Raw genomic sequence first — 15124 nt, 5'->3', positions numbered from 1 at the left:
CACCAACCCTACAGGGTAGGTAGACTATCCTCCACCCACCCTACAGGGGTAGGTAGCCCGACCTCCACCAACCCTACAGGGTAGGTACGCTAGCCTCTCTCCACCCTACAGGGTAGGTACTCTGTCCCTCCACCCACCCTACAGGGTAGGTACTCTGTCCTCCACCCACCGTACAGGGTAGGTAGACTAGCCTCCACCCACCCTACAGGGTAGGTACATGAACCCTTTCCTTAAAGTCTCTAGCAACATGCTTAGCATTAGCTAATGCTACATGTTTAGCAATAGCTGGTGGCTACATGTTCAGTTAGCATTAGCATTAGCTAATGCTACATGTTCAGTTAGCGTTGTCGCCGTCAGACTGCCGACATTTTGTTCAAGAAAACAGGTTTCCAGTGGAACGGAACCACAAGGCTATGCTAACTAGCTGCTAACTCCCGGCTCCCTGTGTGTGTGTGTGTGTGTGTGTGTGTGTGTGTGTGTGTGTGTGTGTGTGTGTGTGTGTGTGTGTGTGTGTGTGTGTGTGTCAGGTGTCCAAGGCTCACGGCAGCGACGGCTCCCAGCGGCAGGTGGTCTACATGTGGTCCCGCAGTCTGGGAGGAGAAGCCGCCGTCAAGCTGCTGAACAAGTTTGGCCTGTTGGAGTTTGGGATCGAGACGGCGTCCAATAACCCGTGAGTGTGTGTGTGTGTGTGTGTGTGTGTGCGTGTGTGTGTGTGTCTCCGTCCTCGTGAGGTCACGGTGTCCTAAAGTCGTCCGTCTCTTCAGACCCTTTGACTTTGACTTCGCCTTCGACTTGGCCCGGCTGTCGTGTAAAGAAAAGATCCCGGAGATCCACCTGAAGCACGCCTCGTGTCTGGAGGACGAGGTGCACACACACACACACACACACACACACACACACACACACACACACACACACACACACAGCTGGACCGTGACGCCCCCTTGTGTTGGACCAGGGGAAGTTTCCAGAAGCGGAGTCGGAGTTCATCAAAGGAGGGAAACCCAAAGAAGCAGTTCTCATGTGAGTCTCTGGACCTCCAGCAGCTAATGCTAATGCTAACGCTAACGCTAACGCTAACGCTAAGCTCCCCGGGGGGGACCGTCCAGGTACATGCACGTGTCGGACTGGGCCAGCGCCCAGCGGGTGGCTGAAGTCCACGACCCGGACGGGGTGTCGGAGGTCCTGCTGGGCCAGGCCCAGGTCTGCTTCCAGCAGAAGGACTTCCAGAAGGCCGAGGCCTTCCTGCTCCGGGCCCACAAGCCCCAGCTGGCCGTCAAGTTCTACAAGGTGAGTCCAGAACCCGGGGTCCACCGGCGGAACCTCCACCGCGCCGCCCTTCCTCACCCGCCGACCCGGTCCCGTCTGTCCCCAGGAGGCCAACATGTGGACCGACGCCATGAGGATCTGCAAGGACTACCTGCCCAACAGGCTCTCGGCCCTGCAGGAGGAGTACGACCAGGAGGTGTGCAAGACTGGCCCCAGGTCAGTACACAGGGCCATAGGTCCACAAGTCCATAGGTCCATGGGTCCATGGGTCCACAAGTCCATAGGTCCATGGGTTCATGGGTCCACAAGTCCATAGGTCCACAAGTCCATAGGTCCATGGATCCATGGGTCCACAAGTCCATAGGTCCATAGGTCCATGGGTCCACAAGTCCATAGGTCCATGGATCCATGGGTCCACAAGTCCATAGGTCCATGGGTCCATGGGTCCACAAGTCCATGGGTCCATGGGTCCATGGGTCCATAGGTCCACAAGTCCATAGGTCCATGGGTCCATAGGTCCACAAGTCCATGGGTCCATGGGTCCATGGGTCCACAAGTCCATAGGTCCATGGGTCCATGGGTCCATAGGTCCACAAGTCCATAGGTCCATGGGTCCATAGGTCCACAAGTCCATAGGTCCATGGGTTCATAGGTCCACAGGTCTACAAGTCCATATGTCCACAAGTCCATAGGTCCATGGGTTCATAGGTCCACAAGTCCATAGGTCCATGGGTCCATATGTCCACAAGTCCATAGGTCCATGGGTTCATGGGTCCACAGGTCTACAAGTCCATATGTCCACAAGTCCATAGGTCCATGGGTCCATGGGTCCACAAGTCCATAGGTCCATAGGTCCATGGGTCCATGGATCCATGGGTCCACAAGTCCATAGGTCCATAGGTCCATGGGTCCATGGGTCCATGGGTCCACAAGTCCATAGGTCCACAAGTCCATAGGTCCATAGGTCCATGGGTCCACAAGTCCATAGGTCCATAGGTCCATGGGTCCACAAGTCCATAGGTCCATGGGTTCATGGGTCCACAAGTCCATAGGTCCACAAGTCCATAGGTCCATGGATCCATGGGTCCACAAGTCCATAGGTCCATAGGTCCATGGGTCCACAAGTCCATAGGTCCATGGATCCATGGGTCCACAAGTCCATAGGTCCATGGGTCCATGGGTCCACAAGTCCATGGGTCCATGGGTCCATGGGTCCATAGGTCCACAAGTCCATAGGTCCATGGGTCCATAGGTCCACAAGTCCATGGGTCCATGGGTCCATGGGTCCACAAGTCCATAGGTCCATGGGTCCATGGGTCCATAGGTCCACAAGTCCATAGGTCCATGGGTCCATAGGTCCACAAGTCCATAGGTCCATGGGTTCATAGGTCCACAGGTCTACAAGTCCATATGTCCACAAGTCCATAGGTCCATGGGTTCATAGGTCCACAAGTCCATAGGTCCATGGGTCCATATGTCCACAAGTCCATAGGTCCATGGGTTCATGGGTCCACAGGTCTACAAGTCCATATGTCCACAAGTCCATAGGTCCATGGGTCCATGGGTCCACAAGTCCATAGGTCCATAGGTCCATGGGTCCATGGATCCATGGGTCCACAAGTCCATAGGTCCATAGGTCCATGGGTCCATGGGTCCATGGGTCCACAAGTCCATAGGTCCACAAGTCCATAGGTCCATGGGTCCATGGGTCCATAGGTCCATAGGTCCATAGGTCCATAGGTCCATAGGTCCATGGGTCCACAAGTCCATGGGTCCACAAGTCCATAGGTCCATGGGTCCATGGGTCCATGGGTCCACAAGTCCATAGGTCCATAGGTCCATGGGTCCATGGGTCCATGGGTCCACAAGTCCATAGGTCCATAGGTCCATAGGTCCATAGGTCCACAGGTCCATAGGTCCATGGGTCCACAAGTCCACAGGTCCACAAGTCCATAGGTCCACAGGTCCACTAGTGTGTGTGTGTCCAGGTGTGTGGAGGAGCTCCTGCAGCAGGCCCAGCAGTGGGAACAGTCCTCGGACTTGTCCCGGGCGGTGGACTGCTACCTGAAGGTGGAGGACGAGCGGCACCCTGCTGTGATGGAGAAGTCCTGGATGAAGGTGGGGGCACCGTCACGTCAGTCCACTAGCTGGCGCTGCTCTGAGCTTTAGTCCTGAAAGCCTGCTGTGTGTGTGTGTGTGTGTGTGTGTGTGTGTGTGTGTGTGTGTGTGTGTGTGTGTGTGTGTGTGTGTGTGTGTGTGTGTGTGTGTGTGTGTGTGTGTGTGTGTGTGTGTGTGTGTGTGTGTGTGTGTGTGTGCAGGCTGCTGAGCTGTCCATCAAGTTCCTGAGTGCAGAGCGAGCGCTGGAGGTGGTCCACCTGGTCGGACCTCGACTCACACAGCTCGGGAACGTCAACGCCGTGAGTGGAACCACACACACACACACACACACACACACACACACACACACACACACACACACACACACACACACACACACACACACACACAGTACCGGTGTGACTCCACTTCCTGTCTGAAGGCGGCTGAGCTCTACTTGAACCTGGACCTGATCAAGGAGGCGATCGACGTCTTCATGGAGGGACAAGAGTGGAACAAGGCCAAGAGGGTGGCCAAGGAGCTGGAACCCCAGGTCACACACACACACACACACACACACACACACACACACACACACACACACACACACACACACACACACACACACACACACACACACACACACACACACACACACACACACACACACTTTCTGTCGACCTCTGACACTGTTTCCTATTGGTCCCTTCTAATAGTGTCATTTCCTTAAGCCTGTGATGTCATCATGGTAGGAGACAGGAGGGGACAGTGAGGAGACAGGAGGGACTGCTAGGAGACAGGAGGGACAGGTAGGAGACGGGAGAGACTGCTAGGAGACGGGAGAGACTGCTAGGAGACAGGAGGGACAGTTAGGAGACGGGAGGGACAGTTAGGAGACGGGAGGGACTGCTAGGAGACGGGGAGGGACTGCTAGGAGACAGGAGGGACTGCTAGGAGACGGGAGGGAGGGACTGCTAGGAGACAGGAGGGACTGCTAGGAGACGGGAGGGACTGCTAGGAGACGGGGAGAGACTGCTAGGAGACAGGAGGGACAGTTAGGAGACGGGAGGACTGCTAGGAGACGGGAGGGACTGCTAGGAGACAGGAGGGACTGCTAGGAGACGGGAGGGACTGCTAGGAGACGGGAGGGACTGCTAGGAGACGGGAGGGACTGCTAGGAGACGGGAGAGACTGCTAGGAGACGGGAGGGACAGTTAGGAGACGGGAGGGACAGTTAGGAGACGGGAGGGACTGCTAGGAGACGGGAGGGACTGCTAGGAGACAGGAGGGACTGCTAGGAGACGGGAGGGACTGCTAGGAGACAGGAGGGACAGTTAGGAGACAGGAGGAGGGACTGCTAGGAGACAGGAGGGACTGCTAGGAGACGGGGAGGGACTGCTAGGAGACGGGAGGAGACTGCTAGGAGACGGGAGGACAGTTAGGAGACGGGAGGACTGCTAGGAGACGGGAGGGACTGCTAGGAGACGGGAGGGACTGCTAGGAGACAGGAGGGACTGCTAGGAGACGGGAGGGACTGCTAGGAGACAGGAGGGACAGTTAGGAGACAGGAGGGACTGCTAGGAGACAGGAGGGACTGCTAGGAGACGGGAGGGACTGCTAGGAGACGGGAGAGACTGCTAGGAGACAGGAGGGACAGTTAGGAGACGGGAGGGACAGTTAGGAGACGGGAGGGACTGCTAGGAGACGGGAGGGACTGCTAGGAGACGGGAGGGACTGCTAGGAGACGGGAGGGACTGCTAGGAGACAGGAGGGACTGCTAGGAGACGGGAGGGACTGCTAGGAGACAGGAGGGACAGTTATTAGACGGGAGGGACTGCTAGGAGACAGGAGGGACTGCTAGGAGACGGGAGAGACTGTTAGGAGACAGGAGGGACAGTGAGGAGACAGGAGGGACTGCTAGGAGACAGGAGGGACAGGTAGGAGGACAGGAGGGACTGCTAGGAGACAGGAGGGACAGGTAGGAGACAGGAGGGACTGCTAGGAGACAGGAGGGACAGGTAGGAGACGGGAGAGACTGCTAGGAGACGGGAGAGACTGCTAGGAGACAGGAGGGACAGTTAGGAGACGGGAGGGACAGTTAGGAGACGGGAGGGACTGCTAGGAGACGGGAGGGACTGCTAGGAGACGGGGAGGGACTGCTAGGAGACGGGAGGGACTGCTAGGAGACGGGAGAGACTGCTAGTAGACAGGAGGGACAGTTAGGAGACGGGAGGGGACAGTTAGGAGACGGGAGGGACTGCTAGGAGACGGGAGGGACTGCTAGGAGACGGGAGGGACTGCTAGGAGACAGGAGGGGACAGTTAGGAGACAGGAGGGACTGCTAGGAGACAGGAGGGACTGCTAGGAGACGGGAGGGACTGCTAGGAGACGGGAGAGACTGCTAGGAGACGGGAGGGACAGTTAGGAGACGGGAGGGACAGTTAGGAGAAGGGAGGGACTGCTAGGAGACGGGAGGGACTGCTAGGAGACAGGAGGGACTGCTAGGAGACGGGAGGGACTGCTAGGAGACAGGAGGGACTGCTAGGAGACGGGAGGGACTGCTAGGAGACAGGAGGGACAGTTAGGAGACAGGAGGGGACTGCTAGGAGACAGGAGGGACTGCTAGGAGACGGGAGGGACTGCTAGGAGACGGGAGAGACTGCTAGGAGACAGGAGGGACAGTTAGGAGACGGGAGGGACAGTTAGGAGACGGGAGGGACTTGCTAGGAGACGGGAGGGACTGCTAGGAGACGGGAGGGGACTGCTAGGAGACAGGAGGGACTGCTAGGAGACGGGAGGGACTGCTAGGGAGACGGGAGGGACTGCTAGGAGACAGGAGGGACTGCTAGGAGACGGGAGAGACTGTTAGGAGACAGGAGGGACAGTGAGGAGACAGGAGGGACTGCTAGGAGACAGGAGGGACAGGTAGGAGACAGGAGGGACTGCTAGGAGACAGGAGGGACAGGTAGGAGACAGGAGGGACTGCTAGGAGACAGGAGGGACAGGTAGGAGACGGGAGAGACTGCTAGGAGACGGGAGAGACTGCTAGGGAGACAGGAGGGACAGTTAGGAGACGGGAGGGACAGTTAGGAGACGGGAGGGACAGTTAGGAGACAGGAGGGACAGTTAGGAGACGGGAGGGGACAGTTAGGAGACGGGAGGGACTGCTAGGAGACGGGAGGGACTGCTAGGAGACAGGAGGGACAGTTAGGAGACGGGAGGGACAGTTAGGAGACGGGAGGGACTGCTAGGAGACAGGAGGGACTGCTAGGAGACGGGAGGGACTGCTAGGAGACGGGAGAGACTGCTAGGAGACAGGAGGGACAGTTAGGAGACGGGAGGGACAGTTAGGAGACGGGAGGGACTGCTAGGAGACAGGAGGGACTGCTAGGAGACAGGAGGGACAGTTAGGAGACAGGAGGGACAGTTAGGAGACAGGAGGGACTGCTAGGAGACGGGAGGGACTGCTAGGAGACGGGAGAGACTGCTAGGAGACGGGAGGGACAGTTAGGAGACGGGAGGGACAGTTAGGAGACGGGAGGGACTGCTAGGAGACGGGAGGGACTGCTAGGAGACAGGAGGGACTGCTAGGAGACGGGAGGGACTGCTAGGAGACAGGAGGGACAGTTAGGAGACAGGAGGGACTGCTAGGAGACGGGAGGGACTGCTAGGAGACGGGAGGGACTGCTAGGAGACGGGAGAGACTGCTAGGAGACAGGAGGGACAGTTAGGAGACGGGAGGGACAGTTAGGAGACGGGAGGGACTGCTAGGAGACGGGAGGGACTGCTAGGAGACGGGAGGGACTGCTAGGAGACAGGAGGGACTGCTAGGAGACGGGAGGGACTGCTAGGAGACGGGAGGGACTGCTAGGAGACAGGAGGGACAGTTATTAGACGGGAGGGACTGCTAGGAGACGGGAGGGACTGCTAGGAGACGGGAGAGACTGTTAGGAGACAGGAGGGACAGTGAGGACACAGGAGGGACTGCTAGGAGACAGGAGGGACAGTTAGGAGACAGGAGGGACAGGTAGAAGACAGGAGGGACTGCTAGGAGACAGGAGGGACAGGTAGAAGACAGGAGGGACAGTGAGGAGACAGGAGGGACTGCTAGGAGACAGGAGGGACTGCTAGGAGACAGGAGGGACAGGTAGGAGACAGGAGGGACAGTGAGGAGACAGGAGGGACAGGTAGGAGACAGGAGGGACAGTGAGGACACACCCCTTGGTTCTGCCACTGCCGGTGTTCCACAGGGTTCAGTTACTGGACATCTTGGTCTTCAGGTATGAGGACTACGTGGACCACAAGTACAAAGAACACCTGAAGAACCAGGGGAGGGTGGAGTCTGTGAGTACACACACACACACACACAACACACACACACACACACACACACACACACACACACACACACACACACACACACACAGCTACATGAGTGTGTGTTGCAGCTGGTGGGGCTGGACGTCATGGCGGCTCTGGACCTGTACGTTGAGAGAGGACAGTGGGACAAGTGTATGGAGACGGCGTCCAAGCAGGTGTGGTTCCCTTCAGTGTCTGTCCCCTGGTCCTGGTCCTGGCCCTGGTCCTGGTCCTGGTCCTGGTCCTGGTCCTGGCCCTGGTCCTGGTCCTGGTCCTGGTCCTGGTCCTGGCCCTGGTCCTGGTCCTGGTCCTGGTCCTGGTCCTGGTGGTGACCCGGCTCCTGTGTCATGACAGAACTTTAAGATCCTCCATAAGTACGCGGCGCTGTACGCCACACACCTCATCAAGGAGGCGGAGCCTGTGAAGGCCCTGCAAGCTCTACACCCAGCACGGAGCTCCGCCCCACTCCCCAGGTACACACACACACACACACACACACACCTGTCTGTGTGTCTGAATGATGATGAGGAGGAGGATGAAGATTAAACTTGTGCTTCCTCTCAGAACTTTAACATCTACAAGCGCCTCTTCCTGGATCTCATCAACCTCCCAGAATGCAACGGGGCTCACGACTACAACATGTGGGCCGAGCTGCGCAACTTCCTGCTGCAGCTGGTAGCACACACACACACACACACACACACACACACACACACACACACACACACACACACACACACACACACACACACTCAATATATATATGTATATATAAATTCACATAGACAATGTAGTCATTTGTTTTATTTCTATTCATTTTGGTGTGTGTGTGTGTGTGTGGTGTGTGTGTGTGTGTGTGTGTGTGTGTGTGTGTGTGTGTGTGTGTGTGTGTGTGGTTCCAGTGTGAGAACCTGTCCAGGTCGGCGGAGGTCAACTCTCCAGGTCACCAGGAGTTTGAACAGATGCTGCTGATCGCTCATTACTGCGCCACCAGATCAGCTGCTAAAGGAGTGGAACAGCTGGTAGAACACACACTCACACACACACACTCACACACACACACACACACACACACACACACACACACTAACCTCTGGCCCGGTGTGTGTCAGAACTCGGTTGCCGTCAGGCTCTCGGTGTCTCTGCTGCGTCACACTGAGCTGGTTCCTGCTGACAAGGCGTTCTACGAGGCCGGCCTGGACTGTCGGGTGAGTCCCTTCCTGTGTCCTGGGACCAGAACCATTCACAACCTCCTTAGAACCTCCTTAGGACCTCCTTAGAACCATTCAGAACCTCGTTAGAACCATTCAGAACCTCCTTAGAACCTCCTTAGAACCATTCACAACCTCCTTAGAACCTCGTTAGAACCATTCACAACCTCGTTAGAACCATTCAGAACCTCGTTAGAACCATTCAGAACCATTCAGAACCTCGTTAGAACCATTCACAACCTCCTTAGAACCTCCTTAGAACCATTCAGAACCTCCTTAGAACCTCCTTAGAACCATTCACAACCTCCTTAGAACCTCGTTAGAACCATTCACAACCTCGTTAGAACCTCCTTAGGACCTCCTTAGAACCATTCAGAACCTCATTAGAACCATTCAGAACCTCCTTAGAACCTCCTTAGAACCATTCACAACCTCCTTAGAACCTCGTTAGAACCATTCACAACCTCGTTAGAACCATTCAGAACCTCCTTAGAACCATTCAGAACCATTCAGAACCTCGTTAGAACCATACATAACCTCCTTAGAACCTCCTTAGAACCATTCACAACCTCCTTAGAACCTCCTTAGAACCATTCAGAACCTCATTAGAACCATTCACAACCTCCTTAGAACCTCCTTAGAACCATTTAGAACCTCATTAGAACTATTCAGAAACTCATTAGAACTATTCAAAACCTCATTAGAACCATTCAGAACCTCATTAGAACCATTCAGAACCTCGTTAGAACCATTCAGAACCACAGTAGAACTTTGTTAGAACTTTGTTAGAACTGTGAAGAACCTTAGTTGTCATTGGACTGATGTGGTTCCCCCGGCAGGCGGTCGGCTGGGAGAACATGGCCTTCATCTTCCTCAACCACTTCCTGGATCTGTGTGACGTTAGTAACACACACACACACACACACACACACACACACACACACACACACACACACACACACACACACGCTTCCACATTGCATGAGGAGAACTGTCCAGTCAGGTGGACTCCTCCTCCTCCTCCTCCTCCTCCTCCTCCTCTCCCCCCCTCCTCCTCTCCCCCCCCCCCCCCCCCCCCCCCCTCCCCCCTCCTCCTCTGATTGGCTGCTGTGTGTCTCAGGCTATAGATGAAGGTTCTCTTCAGGCTCTCGATCACTCAGACTTCATGGACACGGACATTCCCTTCGAGGTTCCTGTCCCGACCAAAGTCTGCGTCACGGTACGACGGTGAGAACGTCTCTACCCTGGAGAACGTCTGCTCTGGTTCACCTTCCTGTGTGTGTGTGTGTGTGTGTGTGTGTGTGTGTGTGTGTGTGTGTGTGTGTGTGTGTGTGCAGGACGAGCAGCGGGAGAAGATCAGAGAGTGGGTTCTGATGGTTTCCATCGATCAGCGTCTAGAACAAGTTCTCCCACGAGACGAGAGGAACTCGTATGAAGCCTCGCTGGTGGCGGCCGGAACCGGAGAACGCTGTTCTCCCTGCGTACTCAGTGGTACCACACACACACACACACACGAGCCTGTTCTCGTCCTCACACTCATGTTGCCCCAGGTTACCCCTCATGTTCCCCCCCTGTTGCCCCAGGTTACCCCTCATGTTGCCCCCCCTGTTGCCCCAGGTTACCCCTCATGTTCCCCCCCATGTTGCCCCAGGTTACCCCTCATGTTCCCCCCCATGTTGCCCCAGGTTACCCCTCATGTTCCCCCCCTGTTGCCCCAGGTTACCCCTCATGTTGCCCCCCCTGTTGCCCCAGGTTACCCCTCATGTTCCCCCCCATGTTGCCCCAGGTTCCCCCTCATGTTGCCCCCCATGTTGCCCCAGGTTAGCCCTCATGTTACCCCCCCTGTTGCCCCAGGTTAGCCCTCATGTTGCCCCCCCTGTTGCCCCAGGTTACCCCTCATGTTGCCCCCCATGTTGCCCCAGGTTCCCCCTCATGTTGCCCCCCCTGTTGCCCCAGGTTAGCCCTCATGTTGCCCCCCATGTTGCCCCAGGTTACCCCTCATGTTGCCCCCCCTGTTGCCCCAGGTTCCCCCTCATGTTGCCCCCCCTGTTGCCCCAGGTTCCCCCTCATGTTGCCCCCCCTGTTGCCCCAGGTTAGCCCTCATGTTCCCCCCCATGTTGCCCCAGGTTCCCCCTCATGTTGCCCCCCCTGTTGCCCCAGGTTAGCCCTCATGTTGCCCCCCCTGTTGCCCCCCCTGTTGCCCCAGGTTCCCCCTCATGTTGCCCCAGGTTCCCCCTCATGTTGCCCCCCCTGTTGCCCCAGGTTAGCCCTCATGTTGCCCCCCCTGTTGCCCCCCCTGTTGCCCCAGGTTCCCCCTCATGTTGCCCCAGGTTAGCCCTCATGTTGCCCCCCCTGTTGCCCCAGGTTCCCCCTCATGTTGCCCCCCCTGTTGCCCCAGGTTCCCCCTCATGTTGCCCCCCCTGTTGCCCCAGGTTACCCCTCATGTTGCCCCCCATGTTGCCCCAGGTTCCCCCTCATGTTGCCCCAGGTTAGCCCTCATGTTGCCCCCCCTGTTGCCCCAGGTTACCCCTCATGTTGCCCCCCATGTTGCCCCAGGTTCCCCCTCATGTTGCCCCAGGTTAGCCCTCATGTTGCCCCCCCTGTTGCCCCAGGTTAGCCCTCATGTTGCCCCCCCTGTTGCCCCAGGTTCCCCCTCATGTTGCCCCCCCTGTTGCCCCAGGTTCCCCCTCATGTTGCCCCCCCTGTTGCCCCAGGTTACCCCTCATGTTGCCCCCCCTGTTGCCCCAGGTTAGCCCTCATGTTGCCCCCCCTGTTGCCCCAGGTTAGCCCTCATGTTCCCCCCCATGTTGCCCCAGGTTCCCCCTCATGTTGCCCCCCCCTGTTGCCCCAGGTTAGCCCTCATGTTGCCCCCCCTGTTGCCCCCCCTGTTGCCCCAGGTTCCCCCTCATGTTGCCCCAGGTTCCCCCTCATGTTGCCCCCCCTGTTGCCCCAGGTTAGCCCTCATGTTGCCCCCCCTGTTGCCCCCCCTGTTGCCCCAGGTTCCCCCTCATGTTGCCCCAGGTTAGCCCTCATGTTGCCCCCCCCTGTTGCCCCAGGTTCCCCCTCATGTTGCCCCCCCTGTTGCCCCAGGTTCCCCCTCATGTTGCCCCCCCTGTTGCCCCAGGTTCCCCCTCATGTTGCCCCCCCTGTTGCCCCAGGTTACCCCTCATGTTGCCCCCCATGTTGCCCCAGGTTCCCCCTCATGTTGCCCCAGGTTAGCCCTCATGTTGCCCCCCCTGTTGCCCCAGGTTACCCCTCATGTTGCCCCCCATGTTGCCCCAGGTTCCCCCTCATGTTGCCCCAGGTTAGCCCTCATGTTGCCCCCCCTGTTGCCCCAGGTTAGCCCTCATGTTGCCCCCCCTGTTGCCCCAGGTTCCCCCTCATGTTGCCCCCCCTGTTGCCCCAGGTTCCCCCTCATGTTGCCCCCCCTGTTGCCCCAGGTTCCCCCTCATGTTGCCCCCCCTGTTGCCCCAGGTTCCCCCTCATGTTGCCCCCCCTGTTGCCCCAGGTTCCCCCTCATGTTGCCCCCCCTGTTGCCCCAGGTTAGCCCTCATGTTGCCCCCCCTGTTGCCCCAGGTTAGCCCTCATGTTCCCCCCCATGTTGCCCCAGGTTCCCCCTCATGTTGCCCCCCCTGTTGCCCCAGGTTAGCCCTCATGTTGCCCCCCCTGTTGCCCCCCCTGTTGCCCCAGGTTCCCCCTCATGTTGCCCCAGGTTCCCCCTCATGTTGCCCCCCCTGTTGCCCCAGGTTCCCCCTCATGTTGCCCCCCCATGTTGCCCCAGGTTCCCCCTCATGTTGCCCCCCCTGTTGCCCCAGGTTCCCCCTCATGTTGCCCCCCCATGTTGCCCCAGGTTCCCCCTCATGTTGCCCCCCCTGTTGCCCCAGGTTCCCCCTCATGTTGCCCCCCATGTTGCCCCAGGTTCCCCCTCATGTTGCCCCCCATGTTGCCCCAGGTTACCCCTCATGTTCCCCCCCTGTTGCCCCAGGTTCCCCCTCATGTTGCCCCAGGTTCCCCCTCATGTTGCCCCCCCTGTTGCCCCAGGTTCCCCCTCATGTTGCCCCCCCATGTTGCCCCAGGTTCCCCCTCATGTTGCCCCCCCTGTTGCCCCAGGTTCCCCCTCATGTTGCCCCCCATGTTGCCCCAGGTTCCCCCTCATGTTGCCCCCCCTGTTGCCCCAGGTTACCCCTCATGTTGCCCCCCATGTTGCCCCAGGTTCCCCCTCATGTTGCCCCAGGTTAGCCCTCATGTTGCCCCCCCTGTTGCCCCAGGTTACCCCTCATGTTGCCCCCCATGTTGCCCCAGGTTCCCCCTCATGTTGCCCCAGGTTAGCCCTCATGTTGCCCCCCCTGTTGCCCCAGGTTAGCCCTCATGTTGCCCCCCCTGTTGCCCCAGGTTCCCCCTCATGTTGCCCCCCCTGTTGCCCCAGGTTCCCCCTCATGTTGCCCCCCCTGTTGCCCCAGGTTCCCCCTCATGTTGCCCCCCCTGTTGCCCCAGGTTCCCCCTCATGTTGCCCCCCCTGTTGCCCCAGGTTCCCCCTCATGTTGCCCCCCCTGTTGCCCCAGGTTCCCCCTCATGTTGCCCCCCCTGTTGCCCCAGGTTCCCCCTCATGTTGCCCCCCCTGTTGCCCCAGGTTCCCCCTCATGTTGCCCCCCCTGTTGCCCCAGGTTCCCCCTCATGTTGCCCCCCCTGTTGCCCCAGGTTCCCCCTCATGTTGCCCCCCCTGTTGCCCCAGGTTCCCCCTCATGTTGCCCCCCCTGTTGCCCCAGGTTCCCCCTCATGTTGCCCCCCCTGTTGCCCCAGGTTCCCCCTCATGTTGCCCCCCCTGTTGCCCCAGGTTACCCCTCATGTTCCCCCCCTGTTGCCCCAGGTTCCCCCTCATGTTGCCCCAGGTTCCCCCTCATGTTGCCCCCCCTGTTGCCCCAGGTTCCCCCTCATGTTGCCCCCCCATGTTGCCCCAGGTTCCCCCTCATGTTGCCCCCCCTGTTGCCCCAGGTTCCCCCTCATGTTGCCCCCCATGTTGCCCCAGGTTCCCCCTCATGTTGCCCCCCCTGTTGCCCCAGGTTCCCCCTCATGTTGCCCCCCCTGTTGCCCCAGGTTCCCCCTCATGTTGCCCCCCATGTTGCCCCAGGTTCCCCCTCATGTTGCCCCCCCTGTTGCCCCAGGTTCCCCCTCATGTTGCCCCCCCTGTTGCCCCAGGTTCCCCCTCATGTTGCCCCCCCTGTTGCCCCAGGTTCCCCCTCATGTTGCCCCCCCTGTTGCCCCAGGTTCCCCCTCATGTTCCCCCCCTGTTGCCCCAGGTTCCCCCTCATGTTGCCCCCCCATGTTGCCCCAGGTTCCCCCTCATGTTGCCCCCCCTGTTGCCCCAGGTTCCCCCTCATGTTGCCCCCCCTGTTGCCCCAGGTTCCCCCTCATGTTGCCCCCCATGTTGCCCCAGGTTCCCCCTCATGTTGCCCCCCCTGTTGCCCCAGGTTACCCCGTGGTGAAGAACAAACTGGAGTTTTCCTCGACTGGAAAGTTCTCCAACAAAGACGATTGGAACAAATTCCTCATGGCGACTAAGGTGTGTGTGTGTGTGTGTGTGTGTGTGTGTGTGTGTGTGTGTGTGTGTGTGTGTGTGTGTGAGTGTGTGTGTGTGAGTGTGTGTGTGTGTGTGTGTGTGTGTGTGTGTGTGTGTGTGTGTGTGTGTGTGTGTGTGTGTGTGTGTGTGTGTGTGAGTGTGTGTGTGTGTGTGTGTGTGTGTGTGTGTGTGTGTCTCATCAATGATGTAATTTCTATAACTATAATTCGTAATAACTCATTATGGTGCTGATGACGTCACTGATGACGTCACTGATGACGTCACTGATGATGTCACTGATGATGTCATCCCCCTGCAGACCAGCCACAGTCCAGAGTGTCAGGACGTTCTTCACTTCATCTCCAGATGGTGTGGAGGTCTGCCAGCCTCCAGCTTCTCCTTCACTCACTGACTCTCTCTCTCTCTCTCACTCTCTCTGACTCTCTCTGACTCTCTCTCTCTCTCTCTGACTCTCTCTCTCTCTCTGACTCTCTCTCTCTCCCACTGACTCTCTCTCTCTCTCTCTCTCTCTGACTCTCTCTCTCTCTGACTCTCTCTCTCTCCCACTGACTCTCTCTCTCTCTCTCACTCTCTGACTCTCTCTCTCTCTGACTCTCTCACTCTCTGACTC

General features: G+C 58.3%; 1 protein-coding gene across 1 annotated transcript; it reads left to right on the top strand.

The window, feature by feature from the left end:
* Positions 1-527: 527 nt before the first annotated feature.
* ift172 (intraflagellar transport 172) lies at positions 528-14952 on the top strand (the record flags this gene model as incomplete). Its single annotated transcript, XM_080522267.1, is given in 21 exon segments — positions 528-670; positions 765-864; positions 959-1023; positions 1110-1290; positions 1376-1485; positions 3258-3387; positions 3588-3686; positions 3809-3916; positions 7645-7710; positions 7815-7901; positions 8080-8160; positions 8162-8191; positions 8193-8198; positions 8290-8400; positions 8628-8747; positions 8838-8933; positions 9776-9835; positions 10057-10155; positions 10274-10427; positions 14405-14496; positions 14813-14952. Coding segments are annotated over 21 exon segments (2031 nt in total), but the record flags the coding sequence as incomplete, so codon positions are not given.
* Positions 14953-15124: the final 172 nt, after the last annotated feature.

This window comes from Blennius ocellaris (genome assembly GCF_963422515.1).
Source record: "Blennius ocellaris genome assembly, contig: SCAFFOLD_441, whole genome shotgun sequence".
Taxonomy (NCBI): domain Eukaryota; kingdom Metazoa; phylum Chordata; class Actinopteri; order Blenniiformes; family Blenniidae; genus Blennius; species Blennius ocellaris.
This window is presented reverse-complemented; position numbering and strand designations above follow the sequence as displayed.